The 15915-nt window shown below is 36.1% G+C and overlaps 1 protein-coding gene across 3 annotated transcripts in view; it reads left to right on the forward strand.

The window, feature by feature from the left end:
• Window positions 1-15915, forward strand: part of LOC149547394 (origin of replication complex subunit 4-like) — a 159830-nt gene that overhangs the window by 90073 nt on the left and 53842 nt on the right. For all 3 annotated transcript variants that reach the window (XM_089791627.1, XM_089791628.1, XM_089791630.1), the window contains 4 exons: window positions 6081-6166; window positions 6289-6398; window positions 10270-10362; window positions 10469-10533. In XM_089791627.1, coding sequence (XP_089647753.1) covers window positions 6081-6166; window positions 6289-6398; window positions 10270-10362; window positions 10469-10533 — 354 coding nt within the window. The remainder of the gene's footprint in view (window positions 1-6080; window positions 6167-6288; window positions 6399-10269; window positions 10363-10468; window positions 10534-15915) is intronic.

The following is a 15915-nucleotide window of genomic DNA, read 5'->3' on the forward strand; positions in this document are numbered from 1 at the left end:
AAGGAACTCACAGCTAGCAGAGGGTGCGAGACCCAACAAAAATGGCGCCCATCCAATAGAAACCCGCAGTCAAAGAAATGGCGTCCATTCAGCTAACAGATGGAAGCAGCCCATGCTAAAGCATGGCGTCCAACATCCACGCCCAGAAAGAATCCGTAGGAAAAAGTCACGCAAAGATCAGATAATGGCATCTCACAGCAATAGAATAACCCAACATTCATAAGCAACGCGTGAATGGCAGAAAATGGCATCCAAAAGGGCCAATAACTCTCAATCTAAGTATAAAATCATAGGAGAAAACATGGCGGCAGCTAGGGTTTTGAAACCCTCTTCTCCTCATTCACGTGAATGGGAGAATGAATCATAGAAAATGCCTTTTTGCCTTCAATATATTTTTTACCTTTGCTATATTTAATAGAACTTTCGGGTCCATGGTAGGAGCTAGACATTTTATTTGAAACTCCATTATTCATTTGACTTAAGTTTTATATACATTAAATGAATAATGCCTATATTTTATCATTTAATGCATATAAAATTTTATTATTCACATTCCTTTTGTTATATTTATTAATACTAATGTGTTTAAAATTGATAAATATAACGATAAACACATTAATATTAATAAATATAAGAAAAAGAAGTTTATGATTGTAAAATTAATATATCAAATGGCTAAAATTATAAAGCTTTTGATTTTATTAATTAAATAAAGGGAATTAAGAGGAGTTAACTAATTTAAATGCTAAATGGAAGGAGAGTTTTCAGTGGCTATGTTTGAACTCCAAAGTTACATTCAATTAACTCTTTTATGCAAAGACACATTCTAGTTTAGTAGAGATGGACTGTTTGAGTTAACTGAATGTTACACGTAGTAATTGAGTTAAATATGGAGCTATTTTTGGAGGCCAAGGACAGTTTGAGTTTTTCATGCAGTGATGGAGCACTTTAGTGCTATTTTTGGTGATTTATGGAACAGTTAAGGCGAGTTTTGCATGCAGTTCATGATGAGAGCCTGTTTTATGCATATTTTTGCATAATTATGAGGAGTTTTACATGCTATATTTTTGGGTTACTTGAGGGATCCGAGTTGGGGTTTTATGCATGATTTTGAGGAGCTAGAGGCATTTTTCCAGTTATCTATCAGTTGGGCAGGTGGTTGACGGTAGATTTTAGAGACTTCTTCATAGTTTTTGTCATTTTTGACTTAGTTTTTCTATGCATGATCTTGGAATTCGAATTAGGGTTATGAGTTTTATATATTGTACATTCACCTCATTATGAGGGATCTTCTTTCGAATTCAAATTTTTGTGCATTGCAGATTTTGAGTTGATTGTAAGAGCAAATTTGTAGGAGAGGTTTTTCAGCATTGATTATAGAGGCTCAATGGTTCCTTCTCATTGATTCTCATGCAATATTGTGAATTTTAACTTTCATGGCGTGTTCACCTTCATTTAAGTTATATTCCTTATTGCAGATTTAAATCTTGATACTTGTGATTACAGGTGTTTGTTTGTGATCATTGTTCTTTTTGCAGAAAATTGGTAAAGCCTAGGTTTTCCTTTCAAAGCAAAAGATCTCGGTCCTTGCATAGAAACACTTTTGTGGTTGCATGTTTGTTTGAGTAATGTGAATCAATTGTGTCTTTCATGATTCGTGTTGATTTGATTAAAGTTACATTCAAAACCATAGGTGTATCACCTCATTTAGATTAGTATTCATTATTTGTTATTCACTTCTCATCCCTTATCTCGCGTATAATTTAGGTTTTAGGTGATCACTATTTAGGAACCGGCTTAGCTTCCGAAGATTCATCTCTTGTTTCAGGACAACCCACCACCTGAGAGATTTTCCATGTTTCAACAGGATGATTAGATTTTGCATCTTGCTATAGGCGCAATCTTGATTGACAACAGGTTCTTAGGTTTGTGCAGTTACTACCGAAGGTTTGTAAGCGGTTTCTCTCAGCTCAGTGAACCGTTAACAGATCTAACTAGGAAAGGCTCTTTCCAATGGAATGAAAGAGCGCAATACACTTTTGATAAGTTAAAAGAAGCAATGAGCATCTCTCTGGTTCTTGCCTTACTCGATTTCACACAACCATTCATTCTAGAGTGTGATGCATTCAGAGAGGGAATTGGCACAAAATTAATGTAAGATAGGCACCCTATAGCCTATGAGAGTCGAAAGCTTACAAAAGTGGAGCGTCTATATTCCATTTATGACAAAGAGATGTTGGCCATCGTGCATGCACTAACCAAATTCCGACGGTATCTGGTAGGTGCCAAGTTTTTTTTTTTTTCAATGATCATAATGGTTTGAGATATTTTCTGGAGCAACGAGAACTAAACAAAAAGCAACAGAAATGGGTAAGTAAGATTTAGGCTTTTGATTTCAACATTAAATATGTGAAGGGAAAGAACAATGTGGTTGTAGATGCCTTGTCAAAAAAACCAAACATCTGTTTACTATCTTAGATCTTAGCTGACTGGAAAGCATACTTAATGATGGAATATTCCAAAGACACATTTGCATGTAAGCTAATGGATGACGACACTCATAATGATCGATACAAGGTGGTGGATGACATCATTTACTATAAGGATTAGATATACTTGGTGCCTAAATCCAAATTGAAGCAGAAAATCTTGAAGGAAATAAATGATTCACCCTTGGCTGGGCACCCAGGGTTTCTCAAAACCTATAGACCGCGCAAGGAGAGGTTTTCATGGAAAGGTATTAAAGGAGACGTATTGTAGTATGTAAGAGTGTAGTCTGCCAGCAAAACAAATTTGAAGATACTCTACCTGCCGAGTTACTGCAACCTTTGCCTATACCGAAATAGAAGTGGGAAAGTATCTCGATGGATTTCATTATTGGACTTCCCAAGGTGAACAGAAAGGATTGTATCTTTGTGGTAGTTGATAGACTGACGAAGTATGGATACTTCTTCACCATCTCCTCATATTTCTAGGCAGTACTAGTAGTCGAATTATTTTCAGAGAAGTCTTTTGTCTACACACGCTACGCTGAAACCTTGTTAGTGAATGTGATAGTCGATTTATCAGTATTTTCTGGACAAAATTGTTTTGATTGGCAGGGACAGAATTGTCGCCAAGTACTAGCTACCATCCCTAGACAGACAGAGAGATGAAGATTGTGAACAAGTGGCTAGAAGGCTACCTTCGGAACTACGTTTCAGCACAACAATGACATGGGTCAAATGGATGCATCTAGGGGAATATTGTTACAATACCACTTACCGCATGTCCGTCGGGATGGCACCCTTCAAAGCACTATATGGGTATGAACCCCTTTCATTTATCGACATGGTGTTGGGTGATAGTCAAGCACCATGGGCGAGGAATTGGCTTTAGGAAGGGCAAGACATCCTGAGATGCTTGAAAGAGAACTTACAAAGGGCTCAGAATCAACAAAAGATGTACGCCGACAGACACCGAATCAAGAGATGTTTTGAAGTGGGAGACTTGGTCTATCTTAGGCTCCAACCATAGAGGTAGTCATCATTGAAGGCAAAAGGGAAAGAAAAACTAAAGCCCCGATTTTATGGCCCTTATCGTGTAGCTTGCCACATCGGTGAAGTTGCCTATGAGCTGGAACTTCTAGAAGAGAGCTGCATTCATAACGTTTTTCATGTCTCTTGCCTAAAAAAAGTTGTGGGACAGCACATCACAGCAACTGTTGACTTTTTGCCGCTCAATGAAGAAGGGAAGTTCATAGTGGAACTGACCGAGATCATTGATGTGTGTGAGAAGACTCTGCGGAACAAAAATTTAAAGGAATACTTATTATGCTAGAAACACTTGCCGTTGAACGACGTGACTTGGAAAGGTGAACACGTTCTACAACATCCGACATTGCATTTGCTTGAGGACAAACAAAGTCTGAGACGGGAGGACTGTAATGTTCTCGTCATAAAATAATTAATTAATCAAACTTTTGTTATTGGGTTAATTGATTTAGTATATCTCGATCTCATTTTTATTTAATTGTTTTCATAGGTAGGTGTGGCCGTTGGCTATTTTCTACACCCTCGGAAAGGCATCTTTGACGAGTATTTAAGCACGACATGTAGGTAGTAATTAGTATGTGATTTGGGTTATTTCTTTATATTGCAAATTCCTGTTGGAGTTCTGGATTTGTTCGCCATTTCAGAAGTGAAAGATCTTCCCTACTTGGCTATTTCTATTTCGGTGGGATTCAATGCTCACCCTATTCTGTTGCCTGTAATACTTCAATCGGATTTGGCAAATCAAAGCACCATCTTGTTTACTAATATTAGTTGAAGGTTATCTGTGTTCAATCTCCATTCTTGTTCAGCTTTTATCTGATGAATTAGGGACTATGTTTGTTTATGGTTGCATTAACTGAACCCATCTTCCATCCATACACCTTCCACTACCGTACGAACCTTTGGCTTGGCGCAACATGCATTGTACTTGACCGTACAACACATGCTGTACGGCCCCAAGATCTCACTCAACTGTACTGTACGACCCTCTGGACCTACTGTATGACTAGTTACCCCAGTCCCATGGCTGCTTCTTTGCACTGTACGGCCTGCCAGTTATCCCAGTCCCATGGTTGCTTCTCTCCACTGTATGGCCTGTTCTTGGTATGACCTCCTGCCTCTCTTACTGCACTGTACAAATCCCTTGCTCAACTGTAGAGACTGCCTGTTGCATCAAACAAACCCCCAGTTGATTGTTGCATGAACGTCCTACTGCGAGGTCTGAACATTACATGCTACTGTATAGACAATTGCTGCTACCGTCCGGACCTTTGCTGCTACCGTACATACGTCTGCTGTTACCATACGCCAACAGAGTTTTCAACAGAAGCAGAACATTACAGGCCTCTTTGCACTTGTATTGCTATCTCCTTTAGGTGTTAATTTCGACAACTTTATTAATTCACCTTCTTTTGGTGGAGATTCTCATTTTCTTTGCCACTTTAAAGACATTTGGTGGGATTTTCATGTCTCTTCGCCACTTCAAAGAAATATGGCAGGATTTTGAAAGGGCCTTGCCTCTCCAAAATGTTGCATTAAGGACTTATTTGCATGGATTTCCATATTGCATGTGATTTTATGTTGGGTTTGTCACCATTAAGTAGCGTTCTTTGATCAATTTTCTCGTCCTCAACACCAGGTGCAGTATCTTCATCTGTGATTAACTTTCTTCATGCTTAGGTGAAACTTTGAGGTGACTTTACCACTAGAAAAATGTCTCTCTGGAAGTTTTGTTTGCAATTTTCTTTATGGTGATTTAATGTTGGCATTGCCACATAGATAATGTGTTGGAGGCTTTTTTTAGCCATTCTTCAGCGTTGTTTTTTGATTGAAGTCTTCTCTCTCTCTCTCTCTCTCTCGTTTTCTGTGCTGGAGCTAACATCAATCAAGGATTTTTTCATCTCTCACTTAGAATAGTCCATCCTCGGTCAATCTGCAAGAATGTTTTCTGAAAACTTAAGGGCATGACCATATAATTTTACCACTTGACAAGGGAAGAACTCAATTGAATTTTATCAACTTAACAAGAATGACCTTATTAATGGCCACAGGCTGATCAAAGGGAATACATAAGCCAATTTACATGTGTAGAGCACCATTTTCAGAATTCTGATTTATTTCCTCAATGATGTTGTGTATGGTCACTAGTGGGGTATTAGCCACCAACAAAGCTTTCTGTTCTGTACCATCCTTTCCCAACGTTGCTATAGCAGATGGGGAAAAAACTATTTCCCAATCTCTCTTACCCTCATGTACTGTTAGTATTAATTTAGTGAGTTCTGAAAATCTTTAATTTTCTATTCTATAATGTGAAATTGTATTTCGCAGGATTGTAGTTAAAAATAAGGCTGTCATGCTACCTGCCTTAACTCACCGTTGCCAGGTTCTCAAATAATTACAGTGTCTTGGTTTACTCGGCACATTTCTATTACATTATGAATCCTGCTATTATGGATCTTAAATAATTAGATATCATTTATAAAAAAGTGTTTTAGATTTTTTTTATGCATCCTATTGATTCAAGAACAGGACCTTGACAAGTGAAAGGATATCATAGAGAATAAAAGCTTCAAGGATATTTTAAGCAATGTAGTGAATATTGATCTTAGTGTAAGACGACTGCTAGATTTTCTGTAAGTATCTCTCATATTTTGGAACTGTCTCCAAATTTTTTTAGTGCTTTTATATTATTACTATCCTTCAAAACTTTTTCTATTGTAACACTTATAGGAATATATATGTTTGGAATGTGCAGATTTCGAGCTGTCTGTGATTTAGATCATGATTCTGGGTTGCTTTCACTGGAGAATTTCCGGACTGCAATTTCATCAATTCAACGACAGCCTAAGTTGGAAACTCTACGAGGTGAGGAATTCAGATTTCAGGGTTCCTTAATTATTGAGTTTTCTAAAGAAATGCTTAAATATATTGGAATGGAATATAACTTTGAATTATTTAATTTTGTGAGTGATGCGTACGGTTGCATGTGATTTTCAATGCACCAATGTTTAATTTATACATTTCATCGAGCATTCTGACACCTGTACACTCGCCAATGTCTAAACATATATCTATTAAGAAATTAGTATGCATTTGACATTAACAGCTTGTGGAGCCATGGATTAGGTCATGGAGATACCTTTTTAAAGTACCATCTATTTTGTTTTGTGTGAACTCCAAATATATTTACCTCAGTCATATCTGGTTATCTTTTATATGGGAATTATTAGTGATTTTAATACAAATTACAGACACACCTAATCGTGATGGGAGAATGGTTTTGTTGCTTTTTATTTTTATTAGCTCTACTACCTGGCAGGTTATCTTAGATGCTAATACTGCCTTCCAACACATATCTGTTATTCTATGATATGGTTTATATGAGACAAGCTCTATGGGCAGTGAGCTAATCATACAAACTTCTGTATCCTAGAGGTCTAAGCCAAGTTTGAGATTTATTGTAAAGAGGTCCAACAAATCATCCATTCAGAATTCCAGTTAATGCACATAATTTGCAGCACTTAATTTCCAACCGGGAAAAGAACTCTTGTGCCATATCCATAGATACATTCCAACAAATGAAAATCCCCAATGCATAATATGCCTGAAATAGTCTCATGTAACATTACCAATTGGGAACCCTAGGAAAATATGCAAATTTTTATTTTTTTCCTGATTATAGAAAAATGAAATGCAATGCAAACTAATTCAAATCCTATACTAATGCAATCAATGATAAATTTTAGAATTAAATCAGAGCAATTAATTAAAAAATAAGCTTCACATTTGGCTTAAAATGGCAGCCAATGATATCCACTTAAAGCTTTGAACATTGAATAGATTGCTGCAGCTAGGTAAATCAGCAATGATATTAAGTTAAACAACAATTTTAAGATCTGCAAAGAGGCACAAAAGGATAAATATATAATTCATTCTACTCAGAAAGTGTTTGGACAGATCTGATAAAACAGGGTGCTGCCAATTTGGCTAAGTGCTGCTTGAAAGGGCATGAAGCAGCTATCAAAATTGTATGGTGAATCTCCAAATGCTTATGGCTAGGGTCTAATTTGTATGGCCAGTTTATATGCTGATGCTGATTTGCGTTTGGTTGTGATTTATACCTGTAAAAGATGCTGATACTGCTTGTAGATAATGCTGAAATGTTGTTGATGTTGAGTGCTAGGCTCTGTTGGATTGGCAGTGGCAGTAGGTGATAAGTCCTACTGAAAAACTAAAACTACACAAAATACCACAAAATATTGGCACAAGTAGACGCACGAACAACTTTCACAAAGTTGACAAGATGCTTATTTCCTTGCATTCATACAGTGCTCTAGCTGAATGGTGTTTCAACGAGCTCATTTACAATCCCAAAATGGAATTTGCCACTGATTGGATAGGAGGGTTTTTGTCCTCAAATCCACAACAGAAGACAACAGGGTTTTTGTCATCCAGATTTCACAAGGAAAGGTTTGTGTCCTTGTGAGTTTAAAAATTGAATTTTTTTATTTAATAATGAGAAAACATGGATATTCTAATTTGAGCGCTAGCCTACCCTACATAAGCTTCTACAAATTAGGCTCTTTATTAATTTATTTTTTCTTTTCTCCTCTAAGAGAATAAAAAATTATTAAAAACGAAAAAGAAATACATAGGCCTTATAATGTCTCATTTAGACAGCCTTAAACAATAACATTTGAATTCTCTTTTGAAATATGATTGAGCCCAAATTGTAATGCTATTATGAAATTATTTTCTTTGTGATATTGCTATCAGAATTCAAGTGTCTTATTGTCTATACAATTTTTTTTTTGTGATATACTATTGTGAAATTATTTTCTTTATTTTGTCTCATATTCTATATGAAATGGAAGTAGGCTATGGGTTTTCAGTTATTCATTCATTTTGAGAAGGGGAGACAACATCTGAATGGAATTATGATCTCCTTTCAATAGGTTGATTCTTACTTCTAGTATGTACGTGTTTTCAAAATCAAGGACAAAGATTGTCTAGTTTACACTAGATTCTGAGGTTTAATATCTAAATGAATTAACAAATACGCCTTTTTATATGTTGTTGTTAACTGGATTGTGCCAAGGTTTAGGCTTGTTTTCATGGCTTTTTTATTATCCTATGAAGGGCTCTCGATGAGTCAGGTGATAAACCTATTGATAACAGCTGTCAACTTACAATAACTTAACCTTTGAAGCAGAGGTAAATACAAATTAAAAAATGTTATGCTGCTACAAGTGGCTATGTCGATTGTTTGTCTTGAGGATGAAGTAATCTATTTCATTATCTTTCTGTTCATTTATGGATGTCTACTAGCACTGATTGCAGATTTATATCCAGACTAGTAATTATTGAGCTAAACTTATAAGATCTTTCTTCCTCTGAACTCATTTGATTCTTTTTTAATTGCTATCTTTTGGAGGCTAGGTAATTACATCTCTAGGTTTGACCTCTTTCTTGACAGGTTTAGTAACATACTTGTAGTTGTAGTGTAGCCAAACTGGTATCTTGAGAGTCAAGTTGTGGCAGGTTATTTATGAAATCTACAGGCATTTGTTCATTTTAGTTGCACATTCAAGGCTTCTAACTACTGAGAGAGATACCAGTCATAATTGTATTATGATTTGCATAAAAGAATCCTGGAACCAAACGTTCATTTGAATCTTGGTTGTAAACTCAAAAAATTGGGAAAGGAAGATACAAAAATACTAATTTCTGCCGATGGTTTAAATAAGTCAACGGTGTTTGAAAAGTATATCTAATTACATAAAAGGGTACTAGGGTAAAAGGGTCTTATATTAGAAAATTAGTTAAACACTAGGCACCAAAAAGGCTTAAATATAGCAATAGGGTAAACCTTAGGTTTTATTAAACCTGAAATCTTAAGAATCAAGTACAAATAACCTGATGAGGGAAGGATGCCTTAATATTGAGATTTCAATTCTTCAACAGATATGCGTGCTTCGAGGATGGTGTCCCCTTTTAATTATGTTGTAAAGTGAAATTTACACACATCAATCTTCCTAGCAAATATGACTTTCTTGCATTTTCTGAGCATATATATGTTGAGTATTATGCTCCTGGAAATGAATGAAAAGCATTAGTGGTGCAATATCCATCCTTAGGTGTATCGGAGAAATCCATAGTCAAACCATTTCTAATGGCTACATTTGGTAAAAATGGGTTCAGACTCATATAAGGAGGCAATTTATGAAGTCAGACACAATTATAACTCTTACTGTTCTCTAAGCATGTGTATAGAATAAATGAGAAGGCAATAGATTATTTTATTGTTCCTATAACATTTTTTATGATACTTTCAGTTAATAAATACTTATGAAACATCGCTAATATGCATTCATGTATTTCTAATATTGCTAATTTAAACAATATTATAGCCAACTAGAGCTTCCTTGCAAATTCAATATTAAATAGTAATGACTTCAAATTTTAATATGTTAACATTGTCTTGAGTTTCTTTCTTGCTTCCTTATTCAACAAAATGTAAGATTTTTATATTTGAAGTAAATTGTTCATGCCTCTTGTTTATTGAAAGTGTATCAGTTTGAGTATTTTGAGAGAATATAAGTTTAGCATAACTAATAAAAACAACATGTGAATACATATCATCATTTGAGATTTTCTTTATGTTTTTGAGAATGATGAGTTTCCCATCGAACAAGAAGTTGGGTGTCTTAATAATATCTCAATTGTTTTGAAGCAGATGCATCTGTTCTAGAGCTTTACCTGCTTGTATCTATGAAGAGACTGGAAAGCAGAGATTGCGACTCTTACAACTTTAATGCTATTATGAAAGGTTTTCAACTTTTCTATCACTTGCTACAATCATCCACATCATACATCAAGTTGCCATACTCCAGAAACAAATAGATAACTGTCTCTGTTGTTTGGCATTGGAGCAGAGTACACAGATTTACATAATGCTCATCCTACCTGTGATCTCTATTCAAGACAAATTTGTTTGAGAGTAAGAACAATACCTGAGCATCTTTTCAAGGCTTTATGAATTCATAATTTGATATTGTATATGAATGGAAGAGATTACCATACTTAATTTGCATATTATTCAAATTCATATTTATTGTGTTTATACTGTTTTGTTGCAGTTGCTTTCTTGCCTATTGATTAAGTGGAAGGGTTTTGTTGTCTTGACTCACACATAGATTGCCACTGAACAAAAATGCTAATTAGATCAAATATAGGAGAATTCAGAAGTTCTTATTGGTTTTTTTGTAATATCTAAGATTGATATTAAAACAGCTGTGCCAAATGAACCCAGTCAGATGCAAATAATAGTTCGACCTCTTAAAGTCGCACCATGCATAACAAAACAATCGCCAGGCTTCCTGTCTTCACTAGGAAAGGAAATTAGTGTTATCTAAAATTTCCATTCCTGCCTAAGATCAGGTCCTTCACTGGAAAAGATACTGAAGAAAAAGTCTCTAATCTGCTATTATATACAAGCTTTTCCAAGATTCGAAATGCCAAAAAGTTGGGCACAAGACTGGAAACTGTTTTGATAAGTATACTTTCAATGATAACAAATGTATATTTTGTTGTCATATTCTTCTTAAAGCAAGAAAAGGTCAGCCCATTTTACAGAAAGATAAGGTCTTTTCATGGAAGAATAGTTCACAACATTCAACGCCACAAAATCTTCGAAGCAGAGTCGTAGTCTAGGTTAGGCTTATGGACATGAGAATCAGAATTAGCAGAGACTTGACAAGGGTTACTTGACTTGAGACTTGGGACTCAACAAATACTTGGCAAGGCTTGGCAAAGTGAAAAACCCAGGGAATTTACAGATTCTTAATGATTTAACACTTTCTTCATGCACCCTTTATTAAATAAACCTTGAAGTCACAGTAACATGATGAAATAGAAGCTAATTTGGTCACATACACAAGTATACATCAACCACATAAGCATAAACACAAATTGTTGCTGAAGGAAGTAGTAAACTTATATACATAATTATTGTCAAATGTATAAAAAACTCACAGAACATGAAATCCATGACATCAAATGTTGTAAACATATATCAAAATAAAAACTATAAGTCTATGGCTTAGAGGAGCCTACATCCCTCATACAAAGGCGTCTAAGGTTAGTCTTGGATGAGTCAACAAGCAAAGTCTCTTGCCTATGATTCCATGCCATGCTCACCAACATCAGCTGTGTTTTTTTTCCTCATTCTCTATCCTCCTCTGTCATCTAAACATATATCAAAACAAAACTACAAATCTATGGCTTAGAGGAGCCTACATCCCTCCTACGAAGGTATCCAAGCTAGTTTTTGGATGAATTAACCACCATAGTCTTTGCTTGTGACTCTATGCCAAAGCTTATCAACATCAGCTGTGTTGGTGTCTGCTCATCCTCTATCCTCCTCTACCATGGCTACAACCTTAGTTTCTCAATTTGCTTGGTCAATTCACTGAAGGTCCTTGTCACTAAAGATAGGATTTGTAGCTTCAATGATCCACTCAGACTTTGGATTGACCTCCTCTAGCATAATTGGAGTGTTATCATTGTCCAAAATCTGTCTCTATCTAAGATGAGGTTTTACGGAACAAAGCCTAGATAATTCCACCTCTCCACAAATAGTCTATTGTGTCTCTCGGAGTGTATGCGCTCAAACATACCACACTTGTGCTCACAGCCTGAATCACTGCATGGATAGCTCAATATATGGATGACAATCTTTTGAAGGTTTGGTTTTAACTGCAGCGGATCTTTAGGAGATTTCTAGTGGTCTTGTCGAGTGAGAATGAATACATGAGCCTAAATACTATAAATCTTAGGAGATTTCTAGCGATCTTGTCAAGTAGGAAATGAATACACCTGCACATGTGTCAGTAATCAAGGATGAGGGCTCTTAACTCAATTCATGGTTTCTTCATTTTGACTGCATTTCCTAGTAGATTGACAGGTGAAAAGGAGTTGGTCAAAGGTTCAAAGTTTTAATATGGTTATATCCTTGAAATGTTCAAGAATGTTTCTTTGGAGCGGTTTGTCAGATGTTGTGACCTTTTCACACCATCACCCCATTGCAAATGGGGATGCCCTCTTTTTACTTCTGCTGGCAATAGTTGTAGGTTGTAGTGTAGATTGGCAACATTTCGCAAGTCCAAGTTTTGGGTAAGCCTATGTCTTGAGGCATTAATGAGCGTTAAAGTTCAGTCATCAAGTCAAAGTCTTAGACAATCTATGGGTTCAAGTCATTCATGAAACATAGGCAAAGAGGTAAATATTCCAATTCAAACTCAATATGGTCCAAGCATTATCAATCGCAATGAATTTTTTATCAAGTTGATGCAGATTTTCGAAGGGAACTATGAGGTTGGAATGAGAATGAACAAGGCATGTACCATGAAATGCATTGTGTTTTGCCTCGTGAAGGGGTGATCTCCAAAAAATGTTAGGGGACTTAGGCCCATTGTTATGCCAATACCGATCTGCCTTCATGTTAGGGGACTTAGGTGCATTGTTATGCCAATTCCGATCTGCCTTCATGTTGTCGTCAATCCCAAGATCTTGAAGGCACTTTGGCCCATCCACATGAGATTTCTTCCCGAAGGTCATATCTTTGTCCCATGCATGAGAATTCTGATTTGACTTTGTGGTCCTTCCGCCATCAACAGATGAATTCCAATTTAACTTTATGGTTTTTGCCTGATAACAATGAAATTTCCTAAAATCTCCAAGGTCGTCCTACCGTATATCTAGGTAATTTCCAGGAATAGACATGATATTTTGTCCCATCCAGATAAGACTTTTGCTCTAAACAATGATTTTGCCCTATCTCCTTATTTCTATAAGTCACTGTGTAATGTCCCAAATTTTGAGTTGTGATAGAGTTGATGGATTCAGTCTATCATTGGGTCCTTGTAGGCTGATACTAGTGTTTAGAGGTTCTTGTTGTGGAGTTATAACTTATTAGGTTCTCCAGTGTCCAGTGGTGAGTTTTGGCTACATTTTGGGAGACTTACTATCTCTAGTAAGTCAATAGTTGGTTTTGATGAGCTCAAATGAGTTAGAGGAGTTGAGTGATGCTCTCAGTTTTGTACTTTTGGTTTTTGGTTTGGGCTCCAAGAATCTTGGAGGGAGCATCTATTTTTAGTAAGTCACCGTGTCAAATTCATTCATTGTCTTTCATTATCAGGATCACTTACGAGTTGTCAAATTTTGATTTTTATGATTCTTTAGTCATTTTCATAAGAGGGATGAATTATAAATTATTATTTATTTAAATACACTAAGGTTGCTATGTTTGCTAGTATTGTATATTGGCCACCTTAGTGTCATGTTGGAACAGGGTTGGAAAGTTTTATATCTTGGGCACTAGAAACAATGACTTTGTGTGTCAGAAAATCATGATATTGATGAAAAGGCCATTTTCAGAGCCAAAGTGAGTTAATAAATTATATTATTCAAATATGTGCCTATAAATAAAGCAAAGGGGATTTAAGTGAAAAGTGTATTCATGAAACTCTTGGGCTTTTTGTGTGTGAATGAAACCAGACTTCATTTAATATTATAAAAGGGACTTCCTTATGAAGATCGATGATTCCACGACATCTTCTTTTATTCATTTTATGAATTCGCTGAGGGTTTCTACATGAGACTGCTGTGAGGACTGATTCCTCTAATTGTTGTTGTACTTTGAGCCATTGAAATACATCGTGAATTGCACTCTGATTATCTAGGAATTGATTCTGATTATATTGTTGGTAATTTTGGTGCTGTTGTATACCAAAATTATTAAGTTTTTGTTGAAGATTAACCTTGGTTTGGATGCCAACCATTTCCTCTTCTTGGCGTGAATTTGTAGTTCTTTAGGAAGGCCATTGCTAGCCATTTTGGAGATTAAGTGGAGCTGCGATTTATATCAAGTTTGGCATGGTTTAGAGCTTACCTGCCACTGTATTTACTGTTGCTTGAGGGCCATATTTTCCTGCTTGGGCATTTTAGAGCCTGCATTTACTCTACCTTGGGACACTGAGTTTGTGCATGAAAAAGGTGATTGGCTGCAAATTGTTAGATGTCACTGTTGGGAATCCTGCAAGGCTGCAACTTCCATTTTTAATAGTAGCATTTGGTCAAGGCAAGGCAACTTTTATTATTTGCTGGCAACGTTGTCCTAAGTTGGGAGTGAAAGAAGTTGGCGTGAGCATTCTAGGCTGCTGCAATAAATTATATTGATCCCCAACACTTAGCCAGGTTTCATAGTTATTCATTTGCCTTGAATATTGTATGTAATGATTGCCTCTGTTGAGATTGCAAGTGGATTTCTATGTTGGCAACCATTATCAATTGTTTCTTTCCATGTTTTTTGTAAAGCATATCTATATATTCTGAAAACACAATCTGAAAATAAAGTACAATGAGATAAAGCTTGCATGCAAAGTGTTTGACAAAATGTCAAACATCTTAGAAGGTAAACCAATTTGGTGTTTCTCAAGTTAGAAGCAATAGTGCTTTTTATAGTGGTACTAAAGCGGTTTCCTACCATCCTATGTTGTAGGGAAAAAATTATTATCTTGGTTCTGCTGTTGATATTTGAGTGACCAACACTCTTGCACATATTTTGGTTATGGACAAATGCATGAAATCTAATAAATATGGAAACCAGTTGAATAATAGGGGTAATTTCAGGAAGCAAACAAATGCTCAAATGGAAAGTATGAAAAAGCTTAGAGAAAATCAGAAAAGGATGGAAGAAAGACTTTCAAATCCTACAACAGCTGACATGGCAACTAGGTATATGGTTTCCATTTTTAAAAGGTCTTCGCTGAGAATGCCAGAAGATAAACTATAGTTTTCCATAGGTGAGACATCCAAAAGTCTTCACCATGAGTTTTCAGTAGTTGGTGATCACGGTGAAGATGATCTTGTGCTTAGTGGGGCAACCACTAGTCCTATCCGCAGTTATGATGTTGGAGATTCTACACAGGGACACGTGGATGTGTGTGTTTAATTAGAGGACAACAACAGTGAGTTCCAGTAGTTTGAGGATTTCATAGTTAGTGTTTCGGGAAATGCTGAGGACATTTTAACTACCTTTGATGACAGTCTTACATCAATTGGTAGTACTGAGGATATGAGCATTGATAATTCTGATCTTTATGGGAACTATCATAGTGTTGAGTCAGTGTAGGAGACAATTGTCTTCTTAGGTGGGATGGATGAGGCCATGGAGCTACCCAGCTAGGGCACTCATGATTTGAGTGTTATAAAGGAATAAGGTGATGAAGATTTATGCTCTAGTGTTGTGGGATCATATGATGACATTGAGTATTGTATGTAACAATAGGTGATGGCAGAGGGGCCTAAGTTGGACGGTATT

Source organism: Cupressus sempervirens, chromosome 7 (genome assembly GCF_028749045.1).
Source record: "Cupressus sempervirens isolate cs-2001-9-10 chromosome 7, ASM2874904v1, whole genome shotgun sequence".
Taxonomy (NCBI): Eukaryota; Viridiplantae; Streptophyta; class Pinopsida; order Cupressales; family Cupressaceae; genus Cupressus; species Cupressus sempervirens.